The sequence below is a fragment of the Daphnia magna genome, linkage group LG7 (genome assembly GCF_020631705.1).
Source record: "Daphnia magna isolate NIES linkage group LG7, ASM2063170v1.1, whole genome shotgun sequence".
NCBI lineage: Eukaryota > Metazoa > Arthropoda > Branchiopoda > Diplostraca > Daphniidae > Daphnia > Daphnia magna.
The window spans coordinates 10,751,529-10,777,361 of record NC_059188.1 but is presented as its reverse complement, the minus strand read 5'-3'; the positions used below and the strand labels follow the sequence as shown (position 1 = coordinate 10,777,361).

At 38.4% G+C, this 25,833-nt stretch overlaps 4 protein-coding genes and 3 long non-coding RNA genes across 72 annotated transcripts; 2 read left to right on the top strand and 5 right to left on the bottom strand.

The window, feature by feature from the left end:
- The first annotated feature begins 956 nt into the window (after positions 1-956).
- Positions 957-5,271, top strand: LOC116927640 (G protein-activated inward rectifier potassium channel 3). 2 transcript variants are annotated; one of them, XM_032934672.2, is made up of 7 exons: positions 957-1,187; positions 1,523-1,936; positions 3,109-3,241; positions 3,320-3,449; positions 3,611-3,792; positions 3,862-4,468; positions 4,542-5,271. In XM_032934672.2, the coding sequence occupies exons 2-7, from the start codon at positions 1,587-1,589 to the stop codon at positions 4,784-4,786; spliced, it is 1,647 nt and encodes a 548-aa protein (XP_032790563.2). In that variant the 5' UTR covers positions 957-1,187; positions 1,523-1,586; the 3' UTR covers positions 4,787-5,271. The 2 variants fall into 2 exon arrangements, with proteins under 2 accessions (XP_032790563.2, XP_045032748.1); XM_045176813.1 differs by lacking the exons at positions 957-1,187; positions 1,523-1,936 and adding an exon at positions 2,720-2,915.
- A 422-nt stretch (positions 5,272-5,693) lies between these two features.
- Positions 5,694-12,008, top strand: LOC116927650 (polymerase delta-interacting protein 3). 17 transcript variants are annotated; one of them, XR_006649430.1, is made up of 14 exons: positions 5,694-5,911; positions 5,989-6,565; positions 6,634-6,810; positions 6,871-7,076; positions 7,154-7,298; positions 7,415-7,437; positions 7,510-8,119; positions 8,196-8,676; positions 8,740-9,425; positions 9,524-9,849; positions 9,929-10,983; positions 11,045-11,491; positions 11,553-11,690; positions 11,753-12,008. XR_006649430.1 is itself a non-coding variant. In XM_045176814.1 (5 exons), the coding sequence occupies exons 1-5, from the start codon at positions 5,835-5,837 to the stop codon at positions 7,281-7,283; spliced, it is 1,167 nt and encodes a 388-aa protein (XP_045032749.1). In that variant the 5' UTR covers positions 5,694-5,834; the 3' UTR covers positions 7,284-7,466. The 17 variants fall into 17 exon arrangements, 1 of the variants encoding a protein (XP_045032749.1); XR_006649427.1 differs by having other exon boundaries at positions 7,506-8,119; XR_006649424.1 differs by having other exon boundaries at positions 7,154-7,437; positions 7,506-8,119; positions 8,196-8,551; positions 8,613-8,676.
- LOC116927652 (inward rectifier potassium channel 4) lies at positions 7,434-8,878 on the bottom strand. The gene is made up of 4 exons (XM_032934696.2): positions 8,733-8,878; positions 8,418-8,656; positions 8,188-8,354; positions 7,434-8,116 (listed from the first exon to the last, which is right to left on the bottom strand). Exons 1-4 carry the CDS (start codon positions 8,876-8,878, stop codon positions 7,502-7,504), a joined length of 1,167 nt encoding a protein of 388 aa, XP_032790587.2. The 3' UTR covers positions 7,434-7,501.
- Positions 12,009-12,254: 246 nt separating the features above from the next.
- Positions 12,255-14,355, bottom strand: LOC116927678. Of its 3 annotated transcripts, none has more exons than XR_004396725.2 (8): positions 13,979-14,355; positions 13,789-13,857; positions 13,545-13,732; positions 13,347-13,489; positions 13,205-13,286; positions 13,035-13,122; positions 12,863-12,967; positions 12,255-12,801 (listed from the first exon to the last, which is right to left on the bottom strand). It is a non-coding gene; the product is annotated as an uncharacterized LOC116927678 (long non-coding RNA). The 3 variants fall into 3 exon arrangements; XR_004396726.2 differs by having other exon boundaries at positions 13,347-13,462; positions 13,979-14,354; XR_004396724.2 differs by having other exon boundaries at positions 13,347-13,476; positions 13,979-14,351.
- A 271-nt stretch (positions 14,356-14,626) lies between these two features.
- Positions 14,627-20,510, bottom strand: LOC116927673. 46 transcript variants are annotated; one of them, XR_006649403.1, is made up of 17 exons: positions 19,837-20,510; positions 19,626-19,705; positions 19,468-19,529; positions 19,327-19,378; positions 19,079-19,115; positions 18,203-19,009; positions 17,974-18,115; positions 17,567-17,893; positions 17,351-17,503; positions 17,106-17,249; positions 16,905-17,034; positions 15,960-15,999; positions 15,867-15,896; positions 15,501-15,779; positions 15,061-15,440; positions 14,837-15,004; positions 14,627-14,773 (listed from the first exon to the last, which is right to left on the bottom strand). It is a non-coding gene; the product is annotated as an uncharacterized LOC116927673 (long non-coding RNA). The 46 variants fall into 46 exon arrangements; XR_006649373.1 differs by having other exon boundaries at positions 19,079-19,259; positions 19,327-19,529; XR_006649387.1 differs by having other exon boundaries at positions 19,079-19,378.
- A 670-nt stretch (positions 20,511-21,180) lies between these two features.
- LOC123466271 lies at positions 21,181-23,150 on the bottom strand. The gene is made up of 2 exons (XM_045176812.1): positions 23,018-23,150; positions 21,181-22,926 (listed from the first exon to the last, which is right to left on the bottom strand). Exon 2 carries the CDS (start codon positions 22,914-22,916, stop codon positions 21,591-21,593), a length of 1,326 nt encoding a protein of 441 aa, XP_045032747.1. The 5' UTR covers positions 22,917-22,926; positions 23,018-23,150; the 3' UTR covers positions 21,181-21,590.
- Positions 23,151-23,954: 804 nt separating this feature from the next.
- Positions 23,955-24,954, bottom strand: LOC116927647. 2 transcript variants are annotated; one of them, XR_006649368.1, is made up of 3 exons: positions 24,665-24,954; positions 24,238-24,324; positions 23,955-24,111 (listed from the first exon to the last, which is right to left on the bottom strand). It is a non-coding gene; the product is annotated as an uncharacterized LOC116927647 (long non-coding RNA). The 2 variants fall into 2 exon arrangements; XR_006649369.1 differs by having other exon boundaries at positions 24,753-24,954.
- Between the last annotated feature and the right edge of the window lie 879 nt (positions 24,955-25,833).

The following is a 25,833-nucleotide window of genomic DNA, read 5'->3' as shown; positions in this document are numbered from 1 at the left end:
ACGATCGGAACAGGTGGCTCGGACAAACCCGGCAACTGCCATTTTTGGCAAAAGAAAAACAATGTCTTATTCTGTACAAGTGAGTGTCCGTTTGAATACGGTTCGTACCAGGGCGTGCCAAGCGGTCTATTCTAGAACACCTGTGTTCACCATACCCGAGCGACCCCCAACTGTATCCACATTTCTTTTTCGCACCAAAACTATTGTTAATTCCAACCCCCTCTCGTAGAAGAAAAAAATATTTATACCGAAAACCAAATTCACCCCGTTGGGATGTGATTGACACCTGGACTTGGTCGCACTCTCACACAACACATTTGAACGGGGAAAAATAAGCCTTTGATATTAGTTTGATAAAAGATTATCGGGTTTCAAGGTTACTGCATAATCCAGGATAAATTTGGACACAACAAAGTCGAAAAAAAATCTTCACGTGAAACCTATTCTTCAGCTTTACCAAGACACCCTACACAGTGGATTATCTAATTAAACAATCAATGCACGATCGCTGTTGACATCGCCGTATTTTTCTGTTTTAACCGGTTAAAGATGAATATCACCCGAGATTACACAATCGAGACACTTACCACGACATCCTATGGTAATGCAGGCACGGAAACAGAAATGCGTTGTGCAATTACTGTCAATCAAAAGAAAAGTCGCCATTATACCACAGAAATTCAGTGATTTATTTCGTCTGCTTTCAGTTACATTATCATGCATATCTTGACAGCGGTTTTTTGGCGCACAACAACACAGATTTTCAATTATATTCTTAATAAACCGAAAACGAAACCTAAAAGAAGAAAAGAAATAAAATAAAGCCATTGGGCGTGAAGATTTGAAAGCTTTAGCTCTCCCTCCTCCCCTCTAAAAAATTCTATGAGCCCTCTCCGTCTCCGATGTCTCTACCCTCTCTAATCGTTTGGAAGGAGGGGGTCCTTAAAAACCGACCAGTTCTCCTCAGTCCTACAGTCAGTCTTCGTATTTCGAACAGAGCACACAATTTTGGTGGCTCTCCTACCAACCTCATTTGGTTATTTTGCTTTCATCGCCCACCCAAAGTTCCATTTGATTTTGAAGTGCACAGAATATTTTCGTTTCTGAAATTCCAGTGGGCTGCTCATTTTTCGTCAGTTCTTATCAAAATAATAGAACCAATTTCGTCTGCTGCAGCAACCCAAAGGGTGAGTCGCTGACGTTTCAATTTTTTGTATGTTTCATTTTATCACAAGGACGAAGTCGTTCTCGACTGTTTTTTTTTAAAGATAAATTTTTTAAGCATGGTTACTGATTTCGATTATGATTTTTGTTTTCCATTTCTTACACTTCAAAATGTTGGCCCCGTTGTGTCAGTTTCTTTGTCTTGTTGATTATACTCGAGTTGCCAATGTGCAGCCGTAGTCCCGAACGGAAGTTGCGTCATTGCTTGGAGCAGATTGACTTGAGAAAATAGGGAAACCTTCTGTACTGTGATCTAAATAGCGTTTCTATTTTTTTTTGTCTTAATTTTTTTTTCCAGAATGACCTTTTGACCCTATTGGATAGATTATACCACAAATACGACCAACGACGTAGAAACAATCATGCAATTGGACAAACAAGAAAGCGAAGACTGTAACTCCCCGGTATGGCAACAACTACTTCCGACATCCGTTCCAACGTCAGTGATTGAGCGGAGTGAAGTAAGAGTCAACATCCCGACCGACGAACCCACTGCTCCACATGGCGATAAACCCAAGAAGATGGGCAGTAGCTCTTGGTTTCCTTCGTTTGCACCTTCCTGGGCCGAACGACAGAGGTTGCGGAATGGTGGAGAAATCTTCCGACAGCATATTAACAGCGCGTCTAGCAGCGCTGGATCAACGGAAGGAGATCCTCGGATAAATGCACCAAAATCGTCCACCGAGAAGAGTTCATCGAGTCCGCTCATGAGGTTAGTTTTATCGATACCGTCATCTTGTTTTGATTCGCTTTCGCAAGTCCCGCGTTCCTTGGCAATCGTTATCGCTTTAAGACTACTCCCCTCTAACATGACTCGAAAAGAATTTTTGAAATTTTTCTTCGCGCCTCTGCCGATAAGAAAGGAGTGTAAAATTTGCAAAGACGGTATCAAACTAGGTTAGATTAGAACTGTTTTGACTGCACAGTTATAGGGTATGTCGTTGCCTCGTTGGTGACGTCAGCCTGAAAGAAGGAACTGGTTCAATCTCACCCAAACCTCTCGATCGCTTCTCATGTTTTGATTAGTCGACGAATGTGTTGATACTGTTGAAGTCGTTGAAGATATTATTTGATTGATGAAATGAATTGTCAAGTGGTCAAGCTCCTGAATTCGTGTGTTGCTTCGTTCTCTCAACGAAGCGGTTTGATCCGGCTCTCTTCTGTTCGCGTATTCCAAGCGTCTAGCACAAGCATGCTTTCGTGAAAATGTGCCGTGAAACGTGAAAAATTTGGCAGCTATTTGTCATTCTTAGAAGAAAATTTGGACATGCCTACGAAGAGTTTTTTCCTATATCAAGATTTCTACTGTGATAGATAAAATAGAAAATGCTATTTTCCTGGTTTTAAAATGGCAATTGAACAGTAAGAACAATGCCCCAACACGTTCCGATACTGTGGCGCAGAGTGTTGGACGGTGCGGCATGTTTGGTGTCAAGGTAGCTTACTAGCCCGTTCTACAACACGGGGGACAATGGAGGTAAGAGACCTTGAGCCCCTCAGTCGAGTGCTCCAGGTGGGAGAAACGAGACGCACACAGGTGTCTCTCTCTAGTATCGAGTGTTGTTTTGTTTTTATTTTTGCTTTCCACATTTTACCTCTCAACAAAGAATGGTTAATACCGCAGACACTGGATACAGCCCCGATGATGGTGGCGATGTCGATGTAGAGCTAATGTCCCAGCATGATGCTAGGTAAAAGTTGAATCCAAGCTTTTCATGTTTGTGATGTGACGGAGGGGCGTTTAAAGTCAGTGCTCATTTTTATAGTTCCCGTCGAGCGTAGTTCAGTGCACTCTGTTGTTGTTGTAGGAAGAAATCCGTTATTATTTGCTATTCTATAAAGCTGTGTCGTAAACAAAACTCTTTCTTCTATTTCGACTAATAGGTACAGACAAAACCGATGGAGTTCACGGAGAATTCGGAAACGCGTTGTGCTGAAAAATGGAGAGTGCAACGTTGTCCAGAGTAACGTAGCCAAACGAAGGCGTCGCTACCTAGCCGATATTTTCACGACCATGGTAAACACTAATTGTTTCTTTAAAAAAAGTTCATTCTGACCATTTTTCTTGATCTATTTTCGATTACTATTTATCTAGGTTGATATTCAATGGCGCTGGACACTTCTTATCTTCACGGCCAGCTTTGTATTAAGCTGGCTGGCCTTCGCCGTCCTATGGTGGCTAATCGCTTTCACTCACGGTGACCTAGAGCCCGAACACCTACCCGGTAAATATATTTTTTTTATCTTCATTGAAATCTGTTGTTTTTCATCAGTTTTATCTGATTAAATGTGCATCGAAAGACAGAGAGTCGAGACACTTGAAACGTTTTGCTGACGTTGGTTGTCTTGCTCATTCAATGATTTTTATTTCTTTTGTCGAAATTAGATAATCAAGCGGCATCCGGCTGGAAACCGTGCGTCGGCAACATTCACGGTTTCGCCTCAACCTTTTTATTCAGCATCGAGACACAGCACACTATCGGTTACGGTTACAGATACACGACCGAGGAGTGTCCTGAAGGCATTTTCATCATGTGCATTCAAAGTATTATCGGTGTAATGATTCAGGTAATTCAAATTTGATCTCTTGTTGCACTTTACATTACGTAACGCTTGGTTTATTTTGAACAATGACAGGCGTTTATGGTAGGCGTTGTTTTCTCCAAGTTGACTCGACCCAAAATGCGAGCTCAGACGTTGCTTTTTAGTCGATCTGCTGCTATTTGCCAGCGTGACGGTCAGCTCTGCTTGATGTTCCGCGTGGGAGATATGCGTAAGTCGCACATAATCGACGCCAGCATCCGCGCACAAATGATCCGCATGCGAGTAACGAACGAAGGCGAAATGATGCCGTACTTTCAGTACGAATTGAAAGTCGGTTTCGATCACGACGAGAGCAATCTTTTCCTCATCTGGCCCATGACGGTCGTTCACAAAATCACGCCAGATTCTCCTCTCTACAACGTATCCGCTTCCGATCTTTTGAAAGATAAATTCGAAATTGTCGTTATCCTGGAGGGTACCGTTGAGTCGACCAGCATGACCACACAGGCTCGTTCTTCTTACCTGCCGTCTGAAATCAAATGGGGCCACCGGTTTGAGCCGCTCGTATCCTTTCGCAAGGATACCGGTCAATATGCTGTTGATTACAGCCTTTTTAACAATACGTACGAAGTAGATACGCCTCTTTGTAGCAGCCGCGATTTGGATGAGTTTAAAAAACTCCGAGATGAAAATCAATTAGGTACAAGTCACTTTGAGCAATTGCTTTTAAATTAGCTTATTCTAACTTGCTTTTTTTTTCATCCAAATATCAGGTAATGCACAAACAAAGCAAGTGACGAGACCGATGCAGTCGATGCCTCTGCAACTTACTTTCAATCGGAATTTGTTGATTGATCCATCAATCATCAATACTCCAATGATGAGGGGAGTTGCACCTCTTGCTGTGACTCCTGCTCCGCTCACAACTGTCATCAATGCCAGCAACGTTAACAGACCAGTTGTCGTGCCAGTGATGACTACAGTTGATTCACCGACCAGCGACTCCCTCACCACGTGAATCTAAAAGTTGCTAATTAAAATAATTATTTCCATCATCACCCAGTAAAATGGGATGTAGAAAAAAGCCAGAAGATACTTTTCGTTTTATAACTAGTTCTTCGTATACCGTAATGTGCATATTCGCTTTATATCCATGATATATAAATATATAAATATTATGTTCGTTTAGGATTAAAAATAAGTAAAACACAAAAAAAAGAAAAAAAAATCTGAGTATTGTTATTGGAGCGTGTGCCTTTACATTCAATCATATCGATGTATTGAAATAATAGCGAAATTTGTCTTCCATAATGTAATGCCTTGTTTTGCCTTTGTGCGACTACGCACAACGAACACAACTCGACACCGAGAATAACGTGTCTTCTTTCATTAACAAATTACATATTTTTCGGTGTTTTGTTTTCGTATCGCTCGCCATAGATCAATTAAATAATTTTTTTCCTGCGGAACCTTTTGTTTCAATACATTAAATATGAAAATCTACAACACGTCTCTCTTTCTTTATTTACTATATATATTTAAAGAGTCATTTGAAAACCAGAACGTTAAGAAAATATTTCATGTGTCTCTATTTTTGTTATCTAAAAATGACACGAATTCAAACTTTCATTTAGATTTTTGTGCGTGCAAGAAAGATGAGTAGAAAAATTAACAGTTAATGCACAAACACTAACTGCAACCTCCTTTATCTGCAACGCATACCAAATAAAACATTTAAAGCAATTACGGATTTTCAACCATTGTAAGCAGTGACCAGAAAGAATTCAAAGCAATTTCCCTGAAATATTTTCGAAAAACTTTCGAGAATACGAAGCAAATATAAAATAGCACAGTGAAATTAAAAAAAAATATATATGCGTAGTTTATATCCTTGATGATAGGTGGAGTCAACCTCTAGGCATCATTTAATCGGGACCAACCATTTGATAGAGCATTAAGTATTCCGTCATTTCGTCTGCCCTACGCTTGGCTTGATTTTTGATCATTAGTTTTAGAAGTTATTTTGTCATTTTTGAACGCTCGGCTTATCCATTAATAGCACGAAAATGGACAGAAGTTTGGACGAACTTATTAAAGAAAACCCGAAAAAATTCAGCCTCAACAAAGGGAGATATCAGCCAAAGTATGAAAATCAACATTTTAACCAATACTTTCAGCCCATTCGTCTCCTTTATTACCCGAATTTGTGTGAATTTTTAGGCCTAACAAAAATTCTGGAAATGCTACTGGAGTGAAAAGAGGTGGAATTCGCAATAATAAAAAAAATTACAATAATTCACTGCCAGGTGTGGCCAAAAATGGAGGAGGTCGTGTGACCAAGCAAGGCGGCAGACAGAATGGTGCAAATCCTGTTTTTAAGGGAAATTCTAACAAACAGAATGTAAAGCCACCAACCAAGAAAGGTGGTGTCATTGTTGTTGATGCTAGAAATAAGCTGTTGGCCAAAAATAGGCTCAAAATTACTGATGCAAGAGATCGCTTGGCTGCAATGGCAAAGAAAACTGACCTCCGCCAGAAACTAGCTTCAAAGAAACCAGAGCTTTCAAGAAAACCAGCAGTATTGCACACAAGGCCAAATCAAGGAATAAAAAAGTTAATACGAGAGGTAGGAAGATCCCACAATCTTACCAGGACAACAATTGGCAGAACGGTGGAAAATGAGCTAGCTAGATTGAATGTTGGACCTGTGGCTTCTCATTATATCCCACCCAGATATGATCTCCTCCCTCCACCTAACTTTTACCCTTACCACCAGCAAGCTCCCAGTTATGACCTTGTAAGTGTACATACATTTAAATTCACTGCCCACAACACCTGAGTAACTTGATACCCTTGATCCATAAGAAGCATAACATGAGTACTGCAGCAATGGACTGTGAACCCCCTTTGTCAGCAACCAAGCGAATCCTTTCCGCCGAAAAGCGTCTTGGCCCAAGGACGGAGGTCAAGTCGAAACCCGAGACTGGACACAGGATTTATGTGAGCAATCTTCATCCAAAAGTGACACAAGAAGACATCGTCGTAAGTCTGCTGTTCTTAGATAATGAAGGGTCTCAAGTTTCATTGTCAAAATTCTTTTAGGAACTCTTTGGTGACGTAGGCTCCTTAGTAAGAGCGTCACTTCAACGACCCGGCGTTGCAGAAGTTGTCTATGTTCGTCGTGATGATGCCTTGAGAGCCGTCGATGTCTACCATAATCGACAATTGGATGGACTCCCTATGCACTGTAGTATGGGTGCCATTTTTGAACCCAGACGAGAAGCAGCTCCTGCGGCAATGAAACCAAGGTACGAAAGTTGTTTTTCTTTATTTTGCTAAATTAGATTGCTCTTTAAAGTGTATACGTGTTTTTCATAATATTTAGGGCTCCGTTAAGCTCGGGCAAGGCTCATATCGCGCCAGATATTGGAACTATTCACAAGGCACTGTTTAATAAAGCAACCTCTCGCAACTCACAGATTTTCACTGTCACTTTACCCAAGAAAGACACGTGAATTTGTTAATTGAAGGTAAACAAGGTTCTGGTTGACCCACTACCAACTGGTTCGTGTTTTTTTTTTTTTTGTCGTGACAGTTATCTTTTTTTTTTTCCGCACCTTGTCCATTTCTTTTGTGCTGGACGAAGTTACTCTGAAAGAACTCCCCAAGGTAGAAAATACATTGTATTGGAAACTAAACTTAGTATTATTTTTTGTCTTTAAACATTTTTACACTAGTCAGGACTGAATTCCACGCTTCCGTTGTCTTCCGCCGTTATACCCACAGGATAGATACTGTCCATTAGACTGTGATCAACTGTCGGTCGACCGTTATCGGATTTTGCACCAATCATGTCGTCGAACCGATAGCCCCATAAAATCTCGCAGGGTAAATAAGAGGACATGGCCTGTGTTGACATATCCGTTGACGAAGTAGTGCCTTCGAGAGTGACGATAATTTCAAATGCAGCTTGCATCATGTCAGCTTCGTTCATGCCATATAAAGGAGATTCAACCGTGATTGAATGAACTATAGTAGTTGGCCAGAGGAGAAGCAAGTCTGAATCTTCTCCAGAAGGATGCAATCGAAGAGGTTGCTGATCTAGAGTAACGACATGTCCTTCTCGGGTTGTGCGAGTCTGACTGACAAGAGTGGCCCTAATTCGGGCGCCGATGATACGAGAAGTGTGTCGATCAGCTATTCTAAACATCAGAGAAAGTTGTCCATCTTGTTGGCAAATCACGGAGAACTGACTGAATGCAATTGCTTGGGCTCGCCATTTCGTCCGTACTAATTTCGTAAAAACCACACCAACGAGGAAGGCCTCAATAATGGTACCCAGAATAGCCTGGTAAATATAACGAGCTCAATTACCTTGAATTTTAAGTACTAATTTTGGAACGGGAAAAAAAATCCAACCTGAATAGTTAATGTTACGATAGCAGCAGCACAGTCCTCAGTGACTCGCGAAAATCCAAATCCAATCGTCGTTTGAATTTCCAGGCTGAAAAGGAAAATCGATGTGAAATCTCTGATGTTTTCTACGCACGGTTGACTGCTATTAGCAACCACGTCTCCGACAAGGCCTAAAAATGGCATTTACCCGATTGCTGCCTAGACTTCTTAAGAAAAATGTCAACAAATCTTACCAGATTCCTTTGTTTCGAAGTCACCATGGAAATAGCATATCAACCAAAAGAGGACGGCGAACATTGTCCATGTTACATAGAAGCTGGCGAAAAATATAAATCCTGTCCATCGCCACTTAGCGTCAACCAGCCAAGTAAATAGGCCAACAAAAGTTCCAGTTCCAGGTCCAGTAATTTGGCCATTGCTGATGTTAGATTCTCCTGATTTTGTGACGAGTCGCCTAAAGCTGTTACGTTTTCTGAAAAGAAACCAGAAATGGTAAGTTTTTTAAATTTTATTTCAGCAACAGCTTAGCATGCTTTAATTTAATTTACTTGAAAGACGTCTGGTCCTGCTTGGGTGTGATTACTATAGATCGAGAAGTAGTAGTTTGTTCTGGATTGCTGTTATTCCATCCCTGTTTTCCACTATCGGGCAACATTGGCTCCAGTGATTCGATGACCGCTGTAGAGGATTCCATCACAGAACGTTTGTTACTTATACTTAGTTATAGAATTGGTGGTTTTGCTTTCAAGCTGAAGAAAACATCCGAATTGTGCTATGCAGTTAAGCATATGAAACGTCACTTTCAAGAAACACGACCACCATCTATGAAAGCAGTTCACGTAAAGCCAACCAAAAAACGTAGGTGAAAAATCAACTGGTTATCGTGAATTACATTAACATGGACCTAATTACAAAAACGAAAATGGAATCAATCCGGAGTGACGTAGAAGGGATACTACTTTTGATTGGTAGGTTCTCCTTTTTCCTTTTTTATTATGTGCTAGAAAATATGACCGTTGAACGACAGGTAGATCATATTGTTCTCATCTTACCGGATTTTCGTAGTAAACATTGATTTCAATGCCATACTATTTTGTATACAACTTGGGAGGAACATCCTTTGAATAGAATTCTGTCCATTACCGCAGAGGTGCTTCCTCTCCTGTAAAAAATTCGTATGCTAGCAAATCAGGTCGCGGGTTCGCATTACAGCACTTGAAAATTCCATAGTGTGATTATCGGTAAGTTCGTGGTTAGTAACCGGTGCTGTTACTACCACTGTTATTGAATACATAATACTGACTTACGTACGAATTTCTTCATTTTTGATTACTTCTAGGTAACACAGAAGACTGCTGCAAAATTTACGAAAACATCCGAAAGTTTGGCCACATGTTATTATTACGATCGATTTTGGGGTCTTTACGTTTGGGGTTAGAGGATGACGTATCCTTCTCGGTATTAATATTGATGTCCCTTATCTATTTTTCTGCTTAATTTTGCTATAAGGTTTCTTACATCTTAACATTGTATGTTTGGGCAAGTCCTTTTTTCTTTTCTTTTTTTCTCTCGTTTTTTTTATAAACGAATTAACTTCTCTTTTTTGTCGGATTCATTAGGTCCTAAGCCAACATATTACATTGCTGTCGATCGAAATATGAAAAGGTAAAGGGCCGCACCATACGTCTTTTTATCAAGGCCATAGAACATTCGATCGTACCTTTTATTGTCTATGATCCTACAGGCCAAATCTTAAGGAACCGATAACACGGGATGACTTGGTGGCGAATGCGACGAACTGTTCTAACAGAATAAAGCAATTGAAAGCTTTTCACTTCAACTAGTTCCAGCTTCTTGCTTTGGAACAACTCGCACAAAGGGTTTGTTTGCATTTGCCGAATCTACCAAATGACTTGGCTCGACATTCCGTCTATCCGTCGTTACTTTAATATGGTTAAGCAACCACCTTTTATTTTGCCTTCTTCTATAGACACTTTCTTTCAATTACAGTGACGTTTTCATGGATTTTCTCCCAAGATTCTTCATTAATTTTCTTTGGTAATATTTATATTCCTTTGGGTTTTCCCCCGTTTTTTTACTGAAAGATTTAAGAAGACAAGGTAAATGTTAGGTTGAAAATCTGACAACTAACGGAATATGTGTAGAATATTCGATAGGAAAACGTTGACCATCTTTTCTTTCAGTGCCTGTTTCTAGTGTCAGGTAAACTGTTCATGTCTGTGATACGTTGCCATCTAGTCATCGCAAAATGCAGACTTCCGGATCGAATCAGCGGAGATTTAAAAAATGAAACACCACCAATGAAAGACGAACTGGTGAAACATTTTATTGACGAAAGCGGATCGAAGTCCACATTATTATGTCTCCTTCCGGCTGTTCGAAAAAAACAAAAATCCAGTTTTGGTAACTGGATCAGTTTGCTGAAACCATTTCTTCCGTCCCCACCATTTTAATCTTACAACTCTAATGATCTGTCTTGCGTTACGCCATCGACTCACGCGGGATTCAGCCACATGGGAAGATCGAAATTGTCTTTTTTTCCCGCTCATTTACAGGATGTATCAGTTAGCGCGTTTTGCATCGGATTGATTGTTATGCTGACGGGTGTGAATCTGGAATATTTGGTGACTAAAACATTATGATTGAAATAGATCTGTATAGAACGTTGGATACAGTAAAATAAGAGAGGGCAACATTAATTCAGGAGTTTCAACATGGAGTAGCTGTAATCTATGACTCTGATGTAACTAAGAGATCCGGAAGAAGAGTTTTGGGAAGGTAAAAGTCCAGAACCAGAATATTATTATTTCTATCAGTAAAACCTCTTTTGATTCACTAGGACTAGGACTATAAATCGACATTCATAAAAAAAATATCAATATAAATTTAAAGTTACTAAACCTATACAGGCTTAAAAAGAAGCCCGACAAAAGAATCCAGACTTTCCTTTTTTTTTTTTTTAATAGCACACGTACATTGCTTTAAAATTACATGATTTCTATTCAAAATTCAAGATTGATCTCAATTTCGTTGCAAGTTTGGCTTCAAACGAAAGTGGGTGGTGCCTTAACCGCTGCTGCATATTTTAAAGACATCTAGGGGAGAAATGACTAACTCCAAATCATTTCCATGGATACATCAGCTGTTCTATCAGCCGTTTTATTTCCCGTGTCGTCTTATTGAGGAATGTAGCTCTATCGAACGTGGTCTTCACAGAAATTTCACCCCCGATTGCGTTTGTCTTGGCCTGGATTTTGTGGATGAAATCCATTTTAAGTTGTTAAATGTATTATGACACAAATTTATTTCAAAGAAGCATTATACCACGCAATTTTATTTATTCAAAGGAAGAGCATGGCTTGGTTTTACAAGCACGTTGTTCATCTCCAATTCTCCATTAGTCAAGTCCACCCATTTTGGTACCGAAGGTGCTACATAAAAAAAGGCATTTCTTTGTGATCTTTTCAAGAGCTAGACTCCATCAGGTACCCTAAGATGATCTTACAATTTATTGTTAACAGTTTAACTATTGCAATTGTTCTCCCAGGTTTTTGGGGTTTGCCTGATATGCTGTGGTGGCCGCAGAATCATTCTGTGACAAAAATGAATACTAACAATGTTCTGTTAGCGGAATGCAAGATTTCCAGTATTAATCTGGCATTGGTGAATTATTAGCTCACATGCAAGAAACAAAGAAGTTCAAGATGATTTTGGTTTCGACATTGTTCTTTACTGATTAGTTGAGTTTGTCACATTGTGAAGTTTATTGAAATACTTCAATCTATTAAAATTCTTTGACAATAGTGGGGTTTAAGATTCTTTGTTTCTTTCCTTTTTTTTAAGACAAAAAGTAGAGAAGGGATATTTACTTAATTCCTAATCGACGGCTCGAGATTTGGTGAAATAAATTAATACAAAAGTTTTTTTTTAATACAAAGTTTCTATAATTTAAAACAATTTAATATCAATAAATAAAATATAAACAAGAAAAAATAAATTGAAATTTTTTTATTGTCCCACCTCCACCCAACAATTCCACCACTATTTTACACAACATATTACATAATACATTTCAAATGACATACATATTAATACATACAAAATATACATACACTTAACTAAGTTAACCCGTTGGCTGCCAGGCCATGCAACCCGTAGGTTGCTTAAACTACAGTTGCTACACATCACGTCAGAAGGATCGCGAACAAGGTGGGACTTGTCCGAAAACAAGTCCGGGCTGGCACGGTGATAGAAACCATTCCGGGAATGCACACCCCAGGAATCTACCACCGCACCGACAAAGAGAAGTCCCTACTGGTGCATTGCCTACGGCGCCTAAAGGCGCGGCGACTGTCCCCCCCCATGGCATAGACCATGAGGCAGAACAGCGCCCGGTCCCTAAAAGCTACAAAAAAAAATGGGACGCAAACGGGGTGGCAGCCAACGGGTTAACTTATACACTACAATGCAAAACAATCAAACAAAACAATACCAAGGCAACGATCAGCGGTGAATTCCATCCATCACTGTAGGCTACCTGCCGAATCGCACTCCTGTTTGGTCATCTTTTCTGTGTTGCTAAGCCATTGGGTTATTCTAATCAAAACCAAAGATATTAGCATTTTAAGTGTATGCGGCAATACAGAATGGAACTTACGGATGATGGCTCGGGGACAGCGATGAGGCGAAGGCGAAGACCAAGACGCGGAGAGTACATGGCATAGACGTGATGTTTCCCGTCTTGCTAGACCAGGGCATTATTCTAATATGGAACAAAAATATTTAGATTTTAAATTTCATGAAGCAATAGCCTACATAATGGAATTTACGGTTAGATAGCTCTAGCAGGAGATGACAGAACGGCCGGATTCCTGATGGTTGATTTTGTACCGGACGGAAGAAGATGGCAGGATAGTTCTAAATGGGTGTCAAAACGTAGAACTTAATGAAGAATGAAATGTTTTCGATACAATCACAACAGAAAGATAATTTAACTTACGCGTGTGGTCCACTGGGGGCGAGAAAAGCAGAAATTGCCCGGACGGCAATTTTTCACAGAAGGAAGATGAAGACTTGCAGTTCTATCACAAGAAATCATATCACAATAGAACACCACAAGATAACAAAAAAACTTTAAATACCATGGTGGAATATGATGTTTCAGCCTATGTATGCTAGCTTGCTAAATGTGGATGAGGAGAAAGCTACTGACAAGGTGCTATTTGAATGTTGGCTCACAAGGATTACCACTCTGCACCTGATGGTTGAAAGCTAGTAAGTTGTACTTGAATCAGGTAATGACATTTGGATCTACACAGTTCACATTATTGTTGATCTACCTCTGTGATTAGCTCCTTCTGTACTTTTACTTTCACAAACTGTATAGTAATAACATAATCATGTCACTTAGGATAGAGATGACTAGACTATGAATCCTCTCACTGAGAAATGCCATGATGGTAATCAAAAGACATATGCTGCTCGCAATTTCTTCAGCAGTGTCAGCATCCCTTGTGCTTTATGTTTGCTTTAGATAATTATACCATTTAGTAAGGTAAGAGATAGAAAATGAATTCTTCTTACTATGTAAAAGCATGATGGTGGAAAGCAATGGATGTGGGTTGCCCATAATTTGAGGGTTCAGTAGTTTCCCTAGGTGATGACAACAAAAACTCTGTTACGTAAAAAAAATCCAAGTGATCCACTACCAACCCACACAATCAAATGATGAATGAACACAATCAATGAAATTCGAAAATGGTAAATAACATACTGTTAGATTATAGTTGAATTATTCTTCTGAATACGAAAAACTATGAGAGATAACACGGATATAACTTTGTAAGTTCTGGATGACATACATAACGGATCGATTAAAATGGATGACAAAAATTCAGATTGTCACAAAATTGTCCACCAGATGTCTTTCGCAATTAGAGACTGCTTGAGTTAAAATAAGTGATTAATTAGGGATTTCATATAACATGTCATTCGTTGCTCAATGGTAGAGCACCGAATACGCATGTCCGAGAACCAGGTTTCAATTCCCGTGGGGTTAAGTTATAATCAACATTCCGGTTCTCGAGAAAGAATGTCTGTAATTACCCGTAATAATAACAGAATCGACTCAATCTTCAGTATGTTTATTTTATTTAAGATACAATCCTCATCTGAGAATAAAACAACATTACAATTCTAAGAGAATTTGTTTCTTGGTAGATAAACTGTACTGTCTGAGAAGTGAAAAAATATTTGAGTTTTACCTTGGAGAAATCAATTGACAAAATTAATTTAAGTGTACATAGGTTAACCCTAAATGATTGGAAGAAATAGTATTTAAAATTATGTCGATCATGGCTCAATGGTTGAGCATAGGATAGGCGTGCTAAGAATCAAGGGTACGATTCCCGAAAGAATCAAATTGCAAATAAATGAAAAATTTTAATGTAAATTATCCATATACAGTACACTGAATACTAATATGGGGACATCCAATCAATGGGTTCATCAGATGCCCTGAAAATTTCCTATTGAATTATACGCAGTGGCGTCGTGTGTAATCCGAGTTCTATAAGTTGAAATTTTATTATCAATTATTTTCAACTGCTTCCAATTACTTCTATCTCATTACCTACTTATGATGTTCCTTAACTTGGTTAAGGCACTTGACTGATGTTTTGCGATGTCTCGGAGAACTTACCAGAGAATCGAACCGCAGTCACTTGAAGTGCGAGCCGGACGCCGTACCTTTTTGATATCTTGCTTCCTTACCCACCTCCTTAGACGTTTGCTGGACTATCTACACTCGTGCTCAATTACTTCTACGCATTGAAGATGTAATAATAAAAATTTTACCATCGATAGCTAAATGGTAAAGCATCGGTTTTAAATGCTTAAGGTCCTGGGTTCAGTTCCCACTGTGATGAACAAGATGTAACCGTTACATCTTCCATTATATCGTAATGGGGATATTTTCTTAAATCCAAAAAAAAAAAAATATAGTAATTAATTATAATTTATTTTTATTTCACCTATACGGATTTTTAATATCGACAAACTCCTTTTCGTTTAGGGCTCCGGCTTTACTTCCATTAGCCTTTAGGTCACGGGTCAACAATATACTTCGGAAATGGTTATTCCATTAGGGCTTGATGAGCACGCACTTTGTGCTTTTTGAAACGAAAAAGCTCAACCAGTTTTGCATAAACGGGAAACTAATTTGGATCCTCGGCAGCCTTAGAGTTAACTTACAAGTGATTTCCCCCTCAATGTCCTTATGTCGAACCATGCAATACCTTGTCATATATCAAGTCCGTAACTTCCGACAATCCATTTTTGGTATTATTTTTGGAACCTTTTATCCTTGGCAACAGGTTTTCCCACGCTGATGGATTCAGTTCATTCAACAACTCGGTCACCTTCTTCAAGGAAACCTGGAATCCAATATGGTAGACATATTAAAGAATATTAAATTGTCTTATCTAAAAGCACTTATCATTTGTTATTGTTAAGCTTAACTCTGTGATGGAGGAAGTGTGCAATTTTTCATGTTGACTACATGTAAACTGGCATACCTACAAATTCATACAGACATAATACATTGTTTTTGTAGCCATTTCTTCATTTTGCTAGCCAAATATGGAGCACACATCCAGCAATACCTTAGCACTGAAGAACGCCCAACAGCAATTCTGTAAATACATAAGAAACAATTTCTTCTAATCCTGTGATAGGAAATCTAATATTCATCTTACTTTTCTGACTTAACCAAGTTGAGGCAAGCTAGAAATGAAGCTGCAAAAGTAAGAAGAATAAAAAGAAGTGGTTACATGCAGTAAATCAAAGGAAAAGCTATTTTACATGTAAAATATAAATAAACAACAAAAAATAACGCCAATAATTTTCAATAAGTAAATAACAATAAATTTCCATTCGTTAAGATCCTTGACAAAATGAAAGGCACGATCAGCAATGGTCATATTGTAGTATAGCCCGCAGCTTTCAATCAAAACACGCCCAAGTACTATAGCAAACGTGGGTCAATGTTCGATAAGACAGAAGAAATCAATTCTATCGTTCCAGAAATTTTTTTTCTTTAAGATTATTGGTCTTATGAAAGAAATTTTTGCATTATTTTAAGATGAACCTCGTTCAGCTTGTTTTCAATAGTTTAATACGACCCATCTCAGGTGTGTAAATGACTTAACAACTAGCTTTTATTCGCGAAAAAGAAAACGAATTTTGCGAGCTCTGCTCTCGCTTCCTTACATGTGGCGGTATAGATTTCCCTAACCTCTCGAATCTCCAGTTGAATGTGAATGCTCAATTCGAAAACCGGAATATTGTACCCCTTGTTTGAATTGAACGGCTTTCCCACTGGAAAATCCAACTCAAATGAATATAACAAGATTATCTTTCATAAGAGTAATGCCTTTTAGGCATAAGCGATATGCGACACCTACAAGTAACTCGATGGATTTTCGGGGTATATAACAGCCAACAAGAAGTGGAAAAGCCAATCTAACTTGTGTAATCAAGAACTGCTAAAATAAGTCAATGAAACGACGATCCATCTATACTGGTAAATTACGTCCTTCTTATTAGTTTTGGTTATCCTAATATCCTCAAATATCACTTCTTTAATTTAGATTTTACATTTGACACATTAACACAAAATAAAAAAATAAATAAAAACTTACTCACGGTTGTCAGTTTACAGCAGCTTTCTTTTCAGTGGTTGTTCTCCTACTATGCTCGAGGTATGAGGTAATAACATTCTTTCCGAATTCTTTTAAATAGTTCTGCCAGAATGTCTGAAATAGCTGTACCCTGAAGACGGAAAACAGATTAAGATAGAATGAACACCATTTGCGTTGATTTTACAGATGGTTATCCCGTACATGATCTGAGCCTTCAAGGTAATACTGTTGCCCATACATGGCAACAAGGAATGTTTGAACGATCTATTGTACCCGATAATACTACTGCAAGAACAGCACATATTTTCGGCAAAAACGACGTCATTGTGAGTTTTCTTTACAATTCTAAAAAATAATAATAAAAAAAAAATAATAATAATAATAAAATGAACAAAATCGTTTGTAATAACCACATTATTGCTGATGAAACTTTTGACAGTGTTTACCTTTATCACCTGCCTTGCCACTCCCAGAAGACGAGGCTACATTCACATTCGACCAAGCAAATATTCAAGAATGGGCTATCTTCTACCGCAGCAAATATTCTGTAGCATTTGTTAAACCAAAATGTGTCGTTCCAGGATGTAAGCATATTCACACTGTTTTTCATAGAATTATTTCTTTTGACTAACATACTTTTGTCAATTTGAATTCAGACGTACTGGTGATGGCATTAAAGTCAACTAAACGTATCCTCGACATGCAGCCAGAAGAACTAGCAGATTTATTTTTAACTGCACAGCAAGTTCAACGTGGCATGGAACCTTCCACGGGGCTTCTTCCTCTATGATCGTGGTGCAGGATGAACCAGATGCTGGACAAAGCATTCAAGTTAGAAATAACTTTAATTGAAGTTTTCAAGTACCTTTCTAACGTGACTAATTTTATTTCCTTCGAAACTGATCTGTTGATGAGCACAGCGTGTGCATGTTCACATCATGCCACGACGACCAAATGACTTCAAGGAAAACGACTAAGTCTACGGTGAACTGGACAAACGTGATAAGGAACCCGACGTCAGCTACCGCACGAAAGACGAAAGAGGCAATGATGAAAGAGACCAACTTACTCCGTCAAATTTTCAAGTCCTTGTAGTTTCAACAGTTTAATGGTAGTCTGGCTGTAACGATGGAAAAGCAGCGATCTCTAATAGAAAGATTCGGTCTCAGTTAGTTGGTGCGGCATAGTCTTGCAGTTTATCGCCTGTTTTTCTAAAAAGAAATAAAAAAAAAAAAAAGGTGTACACATGGACAGCTTCCCTTTGTTCATTAACGTTTTAAAAAGAAAAACATACATACCTTCACTAAGCAATGTTCCTTGAAGAAACAAAGCACCTTCCCAGTGTTGATGTTGGCTGAGTAATGTCTGGAGTACGAAAAGCACTTGAAGTTCACTATCATCGACTTTGTCAACGTAAAGGCGCACTATCTCTACGCATTGCTTAAAAATGGCGTGGTTCAATTTACTCTGCACTCCACTTCCTACACACATTTAATTTATCGTGATAATTCACATGCACTTTAAACTAATGAGGATCAAAATAGGTTGCTTCGGTGGAAGTTTCTAGAATACATGCGATGAAATTAGAATCAACTCACCAGCATATCCTTTCTAATAAAATGGGTGCTGTGCAAATAGCTAATTAAACCAAACGATACCTAAATCCAAAACGTCGTTTTGCAAAAGTCATCCGTAGTCAAGTGAATCTCGCAAGTGCTGCTCCTGACGTTGTTGAAAATCGTTGCAGCTCTATTTCTCAGTTGTACTTTTACATGGAACACCCCAACCATTTTCGTGTATTTCCATGTCTTTCTGACCTGCACAATCAGTTTGTGTCCCTAGCCACCACTAGATTCAGTGCATCGGGTTTCTATTTCGTCAAATAAGAATTCAATGCTCGGTGGGGTAGCTGCTTCTTGTCCCACAGGGCTGACTTCTTCAACAGCTTCACCAGCAGTGACCTATTCTAGATTATTTCTAGATCAACTTTCCATTCCTGCAAGGAACTTGTTTATTTAATCAATCTCTAGATAACCTGGAGCATATAGCAAGGACTTCAAGTATTTGTTCCACTTCCATTTGGCTGCTAAAGATCACAATGAAAGCTGGGATGAAAAAGAAAACTAGTTCTCAAATTCAAATATTTAGGTACTCTGTATACAACCTTTACTTACCCAAAAATGACAGCCTCATTATCTGAAACTTTCCTTTCTATAATTAAAGACATTATTCAATTAACTCATGGGCTCTCAATCAACTAAATTGTTCATAAAGATGCTTATTGCAAAACAACAATCACAGATTCAAAATCAATAATCATTATGCCATCTTCAATAAGGAAGTACAAAACCATACCTTAAATAAAACGAAATAGCTTTCAAGTGCAATCAAATAGTATTACAGTAACTTTGACATAACTTACCTTAACATTTTCACACAAATTTGACACTCTTAGATTTATTTCTGGATAGAATCTATGAAGGATTCATGGGGAAAATGTCAAAATTCCCCTTTTTTTAATCATTACTATTGTTGTTATGACAAACAATCAAAGTTGTCTTACAGAATAGATGAGAAAAAGGAAAGGTTTGTTCCTAGACAACTCCAACTAGTTTTGTCACATTACTGCAATTACAAATAAGGGAATGTAAGTGTTATGTAAAGATGAATGGATAATTTACCACCAGAATGGTAGTGCAACTACATAGCTCTAAGTAATACTTATTCCAAAGGACAATTTATCCAATTTGTTCCGACCATCAAAGAGCTAACAACCGACAGCAGCTTAACACAGTAGTTAGCTATAATAAGACAATAGCTAATTAAAATCTTCATCTATTTCATTAGAGATGCAGACAACCAAGAACAAGCTTATTAATCAATCTAAATTAACAGACATACAAACTTAATTGTGAAATACATTGATAGTTACCCATGATTATAAGCTGATGGACAATATAAATTGCACCTAATGGCAAATGCTGTTCCCGTGTACTGGCGTGTCGAAGAGCTCACTCGTCGACATTCATGCACTACTGACCTGCTATCTTATACGACTTCGTGTCCCCTTGATTGAAGGGATTGATTCGAGGGGTAATAGACTTTTCCTTAAACAAATTTCGTATAGCTGATCTGACTTACTGTACCCATTGTCATTCAGCAGTTAATATATGAATCCAAAGGACATAACATACCAAGGAGAATAAAAATAATTGTAGCTGAAAAACAGGATTTCGACCATTAGGAATTAACACGGTCAGTGAAAGTATGAATTGCAATAACAATTAATACGAGGACAGTCTCTGCCCCTCTGATGAGTTTCAATTCAATGGCCGACAGTCGGCAAGTCCAAGCTTCATGTTCTATCACGTGGTGACACTGCGGTCGGTTGTCTTCTTGTTACTGTATGGGGTATAGCTTAGCTCAGGTGAATAGAAAAAGGCAACACGTTGGACCTTTAAACTGAATGTCTTAATGGAAATCTGTTTCTGTTTAACAAGCAAGCACGTTGTCCGATTCTAAATTGGATAAAAAACACGTACTTCTGTCTGAGCCACACTTCAGAGCAAAGAAGAAGCAAAAGCAAAGGTGACATCTTCACCGCCATCTATTCAGGAGAAATGTAACAAACTGACATCTATAGGAAACTACGCCATCTATCGGGAAAATTCTCGAAAAGTGGTGTCTGGCTACTAATATGGCACAACAACACTTTGATAGAGTTTTTTTTATAGAGCTTTTTGATAGAGTCCCTATCGGGAAAATGATAAGTCATCTCGCTTACAGAATAAATCATCCAGACAGAATCTCTAAGTCGTGAGAGAAATTCTGCAGTGAAATGTTGTATAAATATTGTAAAACGTGTAACCCAATGAAAATATTCTATTTTTTCGTATCTAGTCGTCGTCTTCTGTAAAACTTGGATTTATTAACTTTGCCTAAAATGTGAGAATTAGGAAAAATAAAATTAAGCTATCAATTTCTTTAGAAAATATCATTTAAATTGTATATGCTACCGAGTTGATGCAACCAGACTGGCCTTGATTCGGGCGTTCCTTCTTCCCTTTAAGGAAAAGTAGATGGTGTAACTAGTCACACAAAATCGAAAGACAACTTCATTCGTGACTGCACAGCAACTACGTTTCAATTGATTCCATGTCTGTCTTATACGTTCGATTGATTTATGGATTTGGCATATTTCTTAATACGGTTAAGTGCTATATTTTTACCAATTAGGGGTGCCATGAAGTTTTCACCATAAACTAGATATTCATGTATATACTGTAGCAATTTACGTGTATGTGTGGCGAAAGAGAACCGTACAGCCATTTTTATTTTTGGGGGGGGGGATGAAATATTAACACGAACGAGCTTATTGGTTTTGTAGGTTCTGCGTATCGTGATAAGTCAACGTATGTTGAATTTGCGATTAATGTACGTGGTATTTGTTTTACACTCACTGATATTACGGGACACGTGTAGCACATACTTTGAAAATTGCTGTAATAGCCAAGCAACAAAAATAACCATAAAAAAAAACAGGAGAAAATACATAATATATTCATTTCTACATTAATGTCTTCATCATACATTCGTCCATAGCTTTTACTTCAATTAGCTGTTACATTCAACTGCCCCCGCAAAATGTCCATGTATATTTCTTATAGTAGCCTATAGTTTTGCTAATCATTTCGATTGAAGTAAAACAATGACGTAACTGGCTACCAGGCCAACTATACTGAGCAAGATGGACGGGGTGATGTTGTAGAGGCCAAGAGGACAAGCGACTAATGAATCGGTGCAAAGGCGAGACAGGAAAGAACGCAACAAGTACCGATCCTGTTTGCTCATTTGATTCCAATGTTGGCTCAACAGATAGTTGAGAGACATGCGAAACTTACCCACCGATCGATGCAACTGAGAGGAAATTAGCATGCTAGAGATGAAACGAAAACCTATACCCAGGAAATTCATGACATAGGGAAGAATCAGGACAGTCGATCTCAATCTGAGGGCGTCTCCCAAATAATAAAACACTGAATAAAGTAAAGCAGTTATCATGAATAATGACACACCTTGACTGCACACTAAAAACTTCCCGAAAAGTGAATTAGCTTGATTAATCAATTGATCTATGTTATCAAAACGGGCCCAAATAAGTTGAATGGAAACACGAACTTCAGCACTCGAAGATGACGATTTGGTTAAACTTTTACAGGCATTCTCCGATTGGTTATTATCATCTAATGTCGTAATGAACAGCCTGTCCTCGGTGTTAAAACCTCTAGCAAATACTGTTCTAGCGAAATTCTCGAGACAATCAACTGCAAGCCCTGCGTGATAATAAGTAAACGACGTAACTAAATCACTTAGAGTTAGTAAGAATAAAGTCAAACAAATGACAGCCAAATGAACAAAACAAATCAACAGCAATGGCACAGAATCACGAATAGTCTTATAGTAAGAAAGCAAATACGTTGCATCTGGACGATTAAATATTTCGAATCCAAGTGAAATCAAGCCAGCGATTGCCAGGCCACCGTGAATGGTATACATCACCAAATGAATCCTTCGTGATTTACACATTATGCAATGGGGATTCAACTTGGTGATTTCAATTTCTAGTCGTCTCCAGCCTTTGAAGAATGCGAGAAACTCACGCCGATGCCGTAGGAACTGCTCCTGTATGAGGACACCAACCATTCCCGGGATACACCAAACGATGTTTAATATGACGAGATGGACATTGAGAGCACTCTCGATTCCAATGAATATTTGCGCCAACTCAAATGTGAAAACGAAAACAAGCAGGAAAGAGCACATCACGATGCATAGGTAACGTGAAGCCTTCCAAAAACGATGATTATTTTCAGAGATCGGCCGGCACCAATCCAACAAAATTCCGCAGTAATAAGTTAACTTCCACAGCGGTCGTAGAGTTTCATCCAGAGTGATGTTGGCCATAGTTTTTTTCGTTTCATGAATTCCTTGATGACGCAATACTGGCACCATTTGCCTATATCTGAGACGCAATTCAAATGCATTGAAAGACGTAACCAATGAATTAAATAGTATATAGGTCATAGTATATATACGAAAGATTTAATACTTACTCTTCTTTGTACCCGGAGGTAAATCTTTAACGTGTGGTTTGACAAACGAAGTTGGTATATTAGAAAAGAGAATCGTGATCCTGCGGAATAAGACTGTCCGTTGGTTTACACACGGATGTTTGCAGCACTGCGGTGCAATGATGACTAAGACCAATATACCAATACACACCTAAAGAACCAGAATGTTTTTAAATCAATAAAAATTAATGACTCTGCTCAATTTCGGATCGAAGCTCTTAGTTTGATGGGGACCACTTTACTTTATTGCACAAAGTCCAGTCGAGTAACTCTAGAAACATAATGATAAAAGATCTCTTGATTTGTTATATCAAAATAACTTATGGTCGTTAAAAATAGAAAGAGAGAAAACAAGAAAGAGCATCGTGACAGATGATGTTGGATGATTTAGCCGTGTGGGTTGAACAAGAGGCGGAGTTGTGCTGCTGATGGGATGATCAAGTTGCAAGGTCTGAGGACATCAAACAAATACAACTATAAAAAAAAGAAAAGAAAACAAAAAAAAAGAGTGAGGCAAGCGGAAAATGAGACCAAAGATCTACACTGCTGCAGTTTCTGGCTAGTGATAAAGATTGAAAAAAAAAAAAGGTGCCAACTTCAAAGGGCCACGCATCTTTTTATACGAAGCGTCTTCGCCATTCATCCATTAATCAATAGTGTATAGCCAGCAATTTTTTATTTCTTGTTTCTTCTTCAGATTTAAAAAGAAAATAATAATAATAATAGCGCTAGTCTTGTATAGACAAAAAGGAAGTGGACGTAATTTGAAATTTATAGTCAATATCAATCAAAATAAGAATAGCCCATAAAAAATGCTGCCGCATAACCAAAAACGAGCGTACGTAGCGAAACAACAATGAACTCTTATGCTCGGCAGAATCTTTATTTTTTTTTCCCATGAAAAGTATTATACCTGTCATCGTTGTTTTTTTCTAAAGCTTTCCCAGATTTTTTTTTGTGTGTCCTCTCTTCCTCGGTTTTGTTCTGCCAGCTAGGAGGCAAACTCGCGTCGGCACATTTGATTAAAGTGTGTCGAGAAACTTCGCTCTCTATGCCCAACAGCAGCCGCAGAGCTGCTTTATTTACTCCGATCAATATGCGAGATAAATAAAATGGATACAAGATATAGATCGTGTGTGCTGCACCCTCTCGCCCAAACGCCTGCACATAAATGTGAGGAACGTTGTCGATTTGTGATTTACCTTGTTTACAGTGTAGGTGGAATTTCGTCATACTTTTCATCGGGTGTAGACGAAGAATTTTCATAGTCAACAACCCGTTTCATAAATCTTTATAAGTAAACATTGAAAAAGGGAGAAAAACAAAACTATTGTTGTTTAAACTGGAAATAAAGGGAAACAACTACATTTATTCCGCAAAAGAATCTTTCAAAAATGTAAGCGAAAAATTCTTGTAAGTAGAAATGTCACACGCTTGTTTTTTGCTATTTTTTGTAAGAGGATAACGGCGTGGAAAGCAGCCGTTATGCTAAGCGATTCGTTTCTGCGTCATTGATTTACAAACGGCTTTTAAAATTCGCAACTAAAGTAGGCTATAGTATATATACAGAAAGATGGGAAACATGTTTAGATATTCTTGAATTGTATAACAAGGCCGTTGAAAGATCACCTGTTGAGGAACTACACAGCTCATCCCAAAAAGTCTATATACACAGCAGATTTGGGGAGTATCAAAAATTCAATGCGTATAATATTACCTACAAAATAATACTAATGTTGTTGTTCTCTGTCTGAAAACTGCTCTTCGGATATATCGCACTTCAATTTCATTACGAAACCTATTCCGTAGAACGAACTCAACATTTTAATGAGCCTATATATACTGTTGAGAGAGTTGATGCACGTCTTTAATAGATCAAAACTGAAATCCCCAAGAAATAAGAAACAACTATACGTCAAACTGGTGCTCATCACAAGCAACACATTCTTATTAGTGTGTAGATCATCACATCAGTGCGATGCAATCAGCCGACGATTGACGGCGTGTCGCTCAAAACGTAAAAGCCGACACAACTAATCGAGATAGATTTAGATGAGATGGTGAATAATTGCTGATCTGTCAAGCGCCTCTCCCTAATGGATCAAAAAAAAGTTTAAGGCCATCTCAATTATGCGTTTCATATCAGCCTCGACATATGGATTCATTCTGAAATGTTATTCTTCGCAAAAGCTACATGAAATCAAGAGGCGAATTAAGAAATGAGTGTTTCCATCTCAATTCATTTTAATTCTGTGTTCATTCACTGTTGCTCTTTCAGCGACCAATGAGAGGCGATTCGAAAGAACTCATCACTCCTCTGCGGCAGCGTTAGTGGTAATGGGCGAATGCTGGACTATATATGCTGTATAGGATGAACAGCAAACAATATCTCTCTGGTCCTTGAACGAAGTGCCGGGAAATGGAACGAAGGCCGTTTCTTTTGTTACGATCACACTGCTGTATCACATGAAAACAAATCAAGCGCAGCTGGTGCGATATGACGAAACAAAAAGCCTAGCGTGTTGCGCAGCAAAATGATGGGCCACTCCAGCGTATATACATCAATGGAATCTGTCGGTTGAAGATAGATAAAGTGGAGATATATTGCATAATAATGATACACTGCTCCACACAGACATATGTGCGCCACTGCGATAAAAGAACACGGACGGAACAGTCGGAACGAGTGTACATCTTTTTTTCTTTTTTTTTTAAAGAGAAGAAGATGACAAGGCCTTTTATTTCCTCTTTTCCATTTGATTGTCACGTAACAGTGCTGCCCTATATACAGACGGTTC

Excerpts from the sequence above, each read along its gene's own strand:
- LOC123466271 (XM_045176812.1), bottom strand. The coding sequence starts at position 22,916 with ATGGTGCCAGTATTGCGTCATCAAGGAATTCATGAAACGAAAAAAACT.
- LOC116927650 (XM_045176814.1), top strand. The coding sequence starts at position 5,835 with ATGGACAGAAGTTTGGACGAACTTATTAAAGAAAACCCGAAAAAATTC. Across the intron at positions 5,912-5,988 it reads AAAGGGAGATATCAGCCAAA|GCCTAACAAAAATTCTGGAA; the intron begins GTATGAAAATCA and ends GTGAATTTTTAG. Across the intron at positions 6,566-6,633 it reads AAGCTCCCAGTTATGACCTT|AAGCATAACATGAGTACTGC; the intron begins GTAAGTGTACAT and ends TTGATCCATAAG.
- LOC116927652 (XM_032934696.2), bottom strand. The coding sequence starts at position 8,878 with ATGGAATCCTCTACAGCGGTCATCGAATCACTGGAGCCAATGTTGCCC. Across the intron at positions 8,657-8,732 it reads CAGGACCAGACGTCTTTCAA|AAAACGTAACAGCTTTAGGC; the intron begins GTAAATTAAATT and ends GTTTCTTTTCAG. Across the intron at positions 8,117-8,187 it reads TCGTAACATTAACTATTCAG|GCTATTCTGGGTACCATTAT; the intron begins GTTGGATTTTTT and ends TATATTTACCAG.
- LOC116927640 (XM_032934672.2), top strand. The coding sequence starts at position 1,587 with ATGCAATTGGACAAACAAGAAAGCGAAGACTGTAACTCCCCGGTATGG. Across the intron at positions 3,450-3,610 it reads AGAGCCCGAACACCTACCCG|ATAATCAAGCGGCATCCGGC; the intron begins GTAAATATATTT and ends TGTCGAAATTAG. Across the intron at positions 3,793-3,861 it reads TTATCGGTGTAATGATTCAG|GCGTTTATGGTAGGCGTTGT; the intron begins GTAATTCAAATT and ends GAACAATGACAG.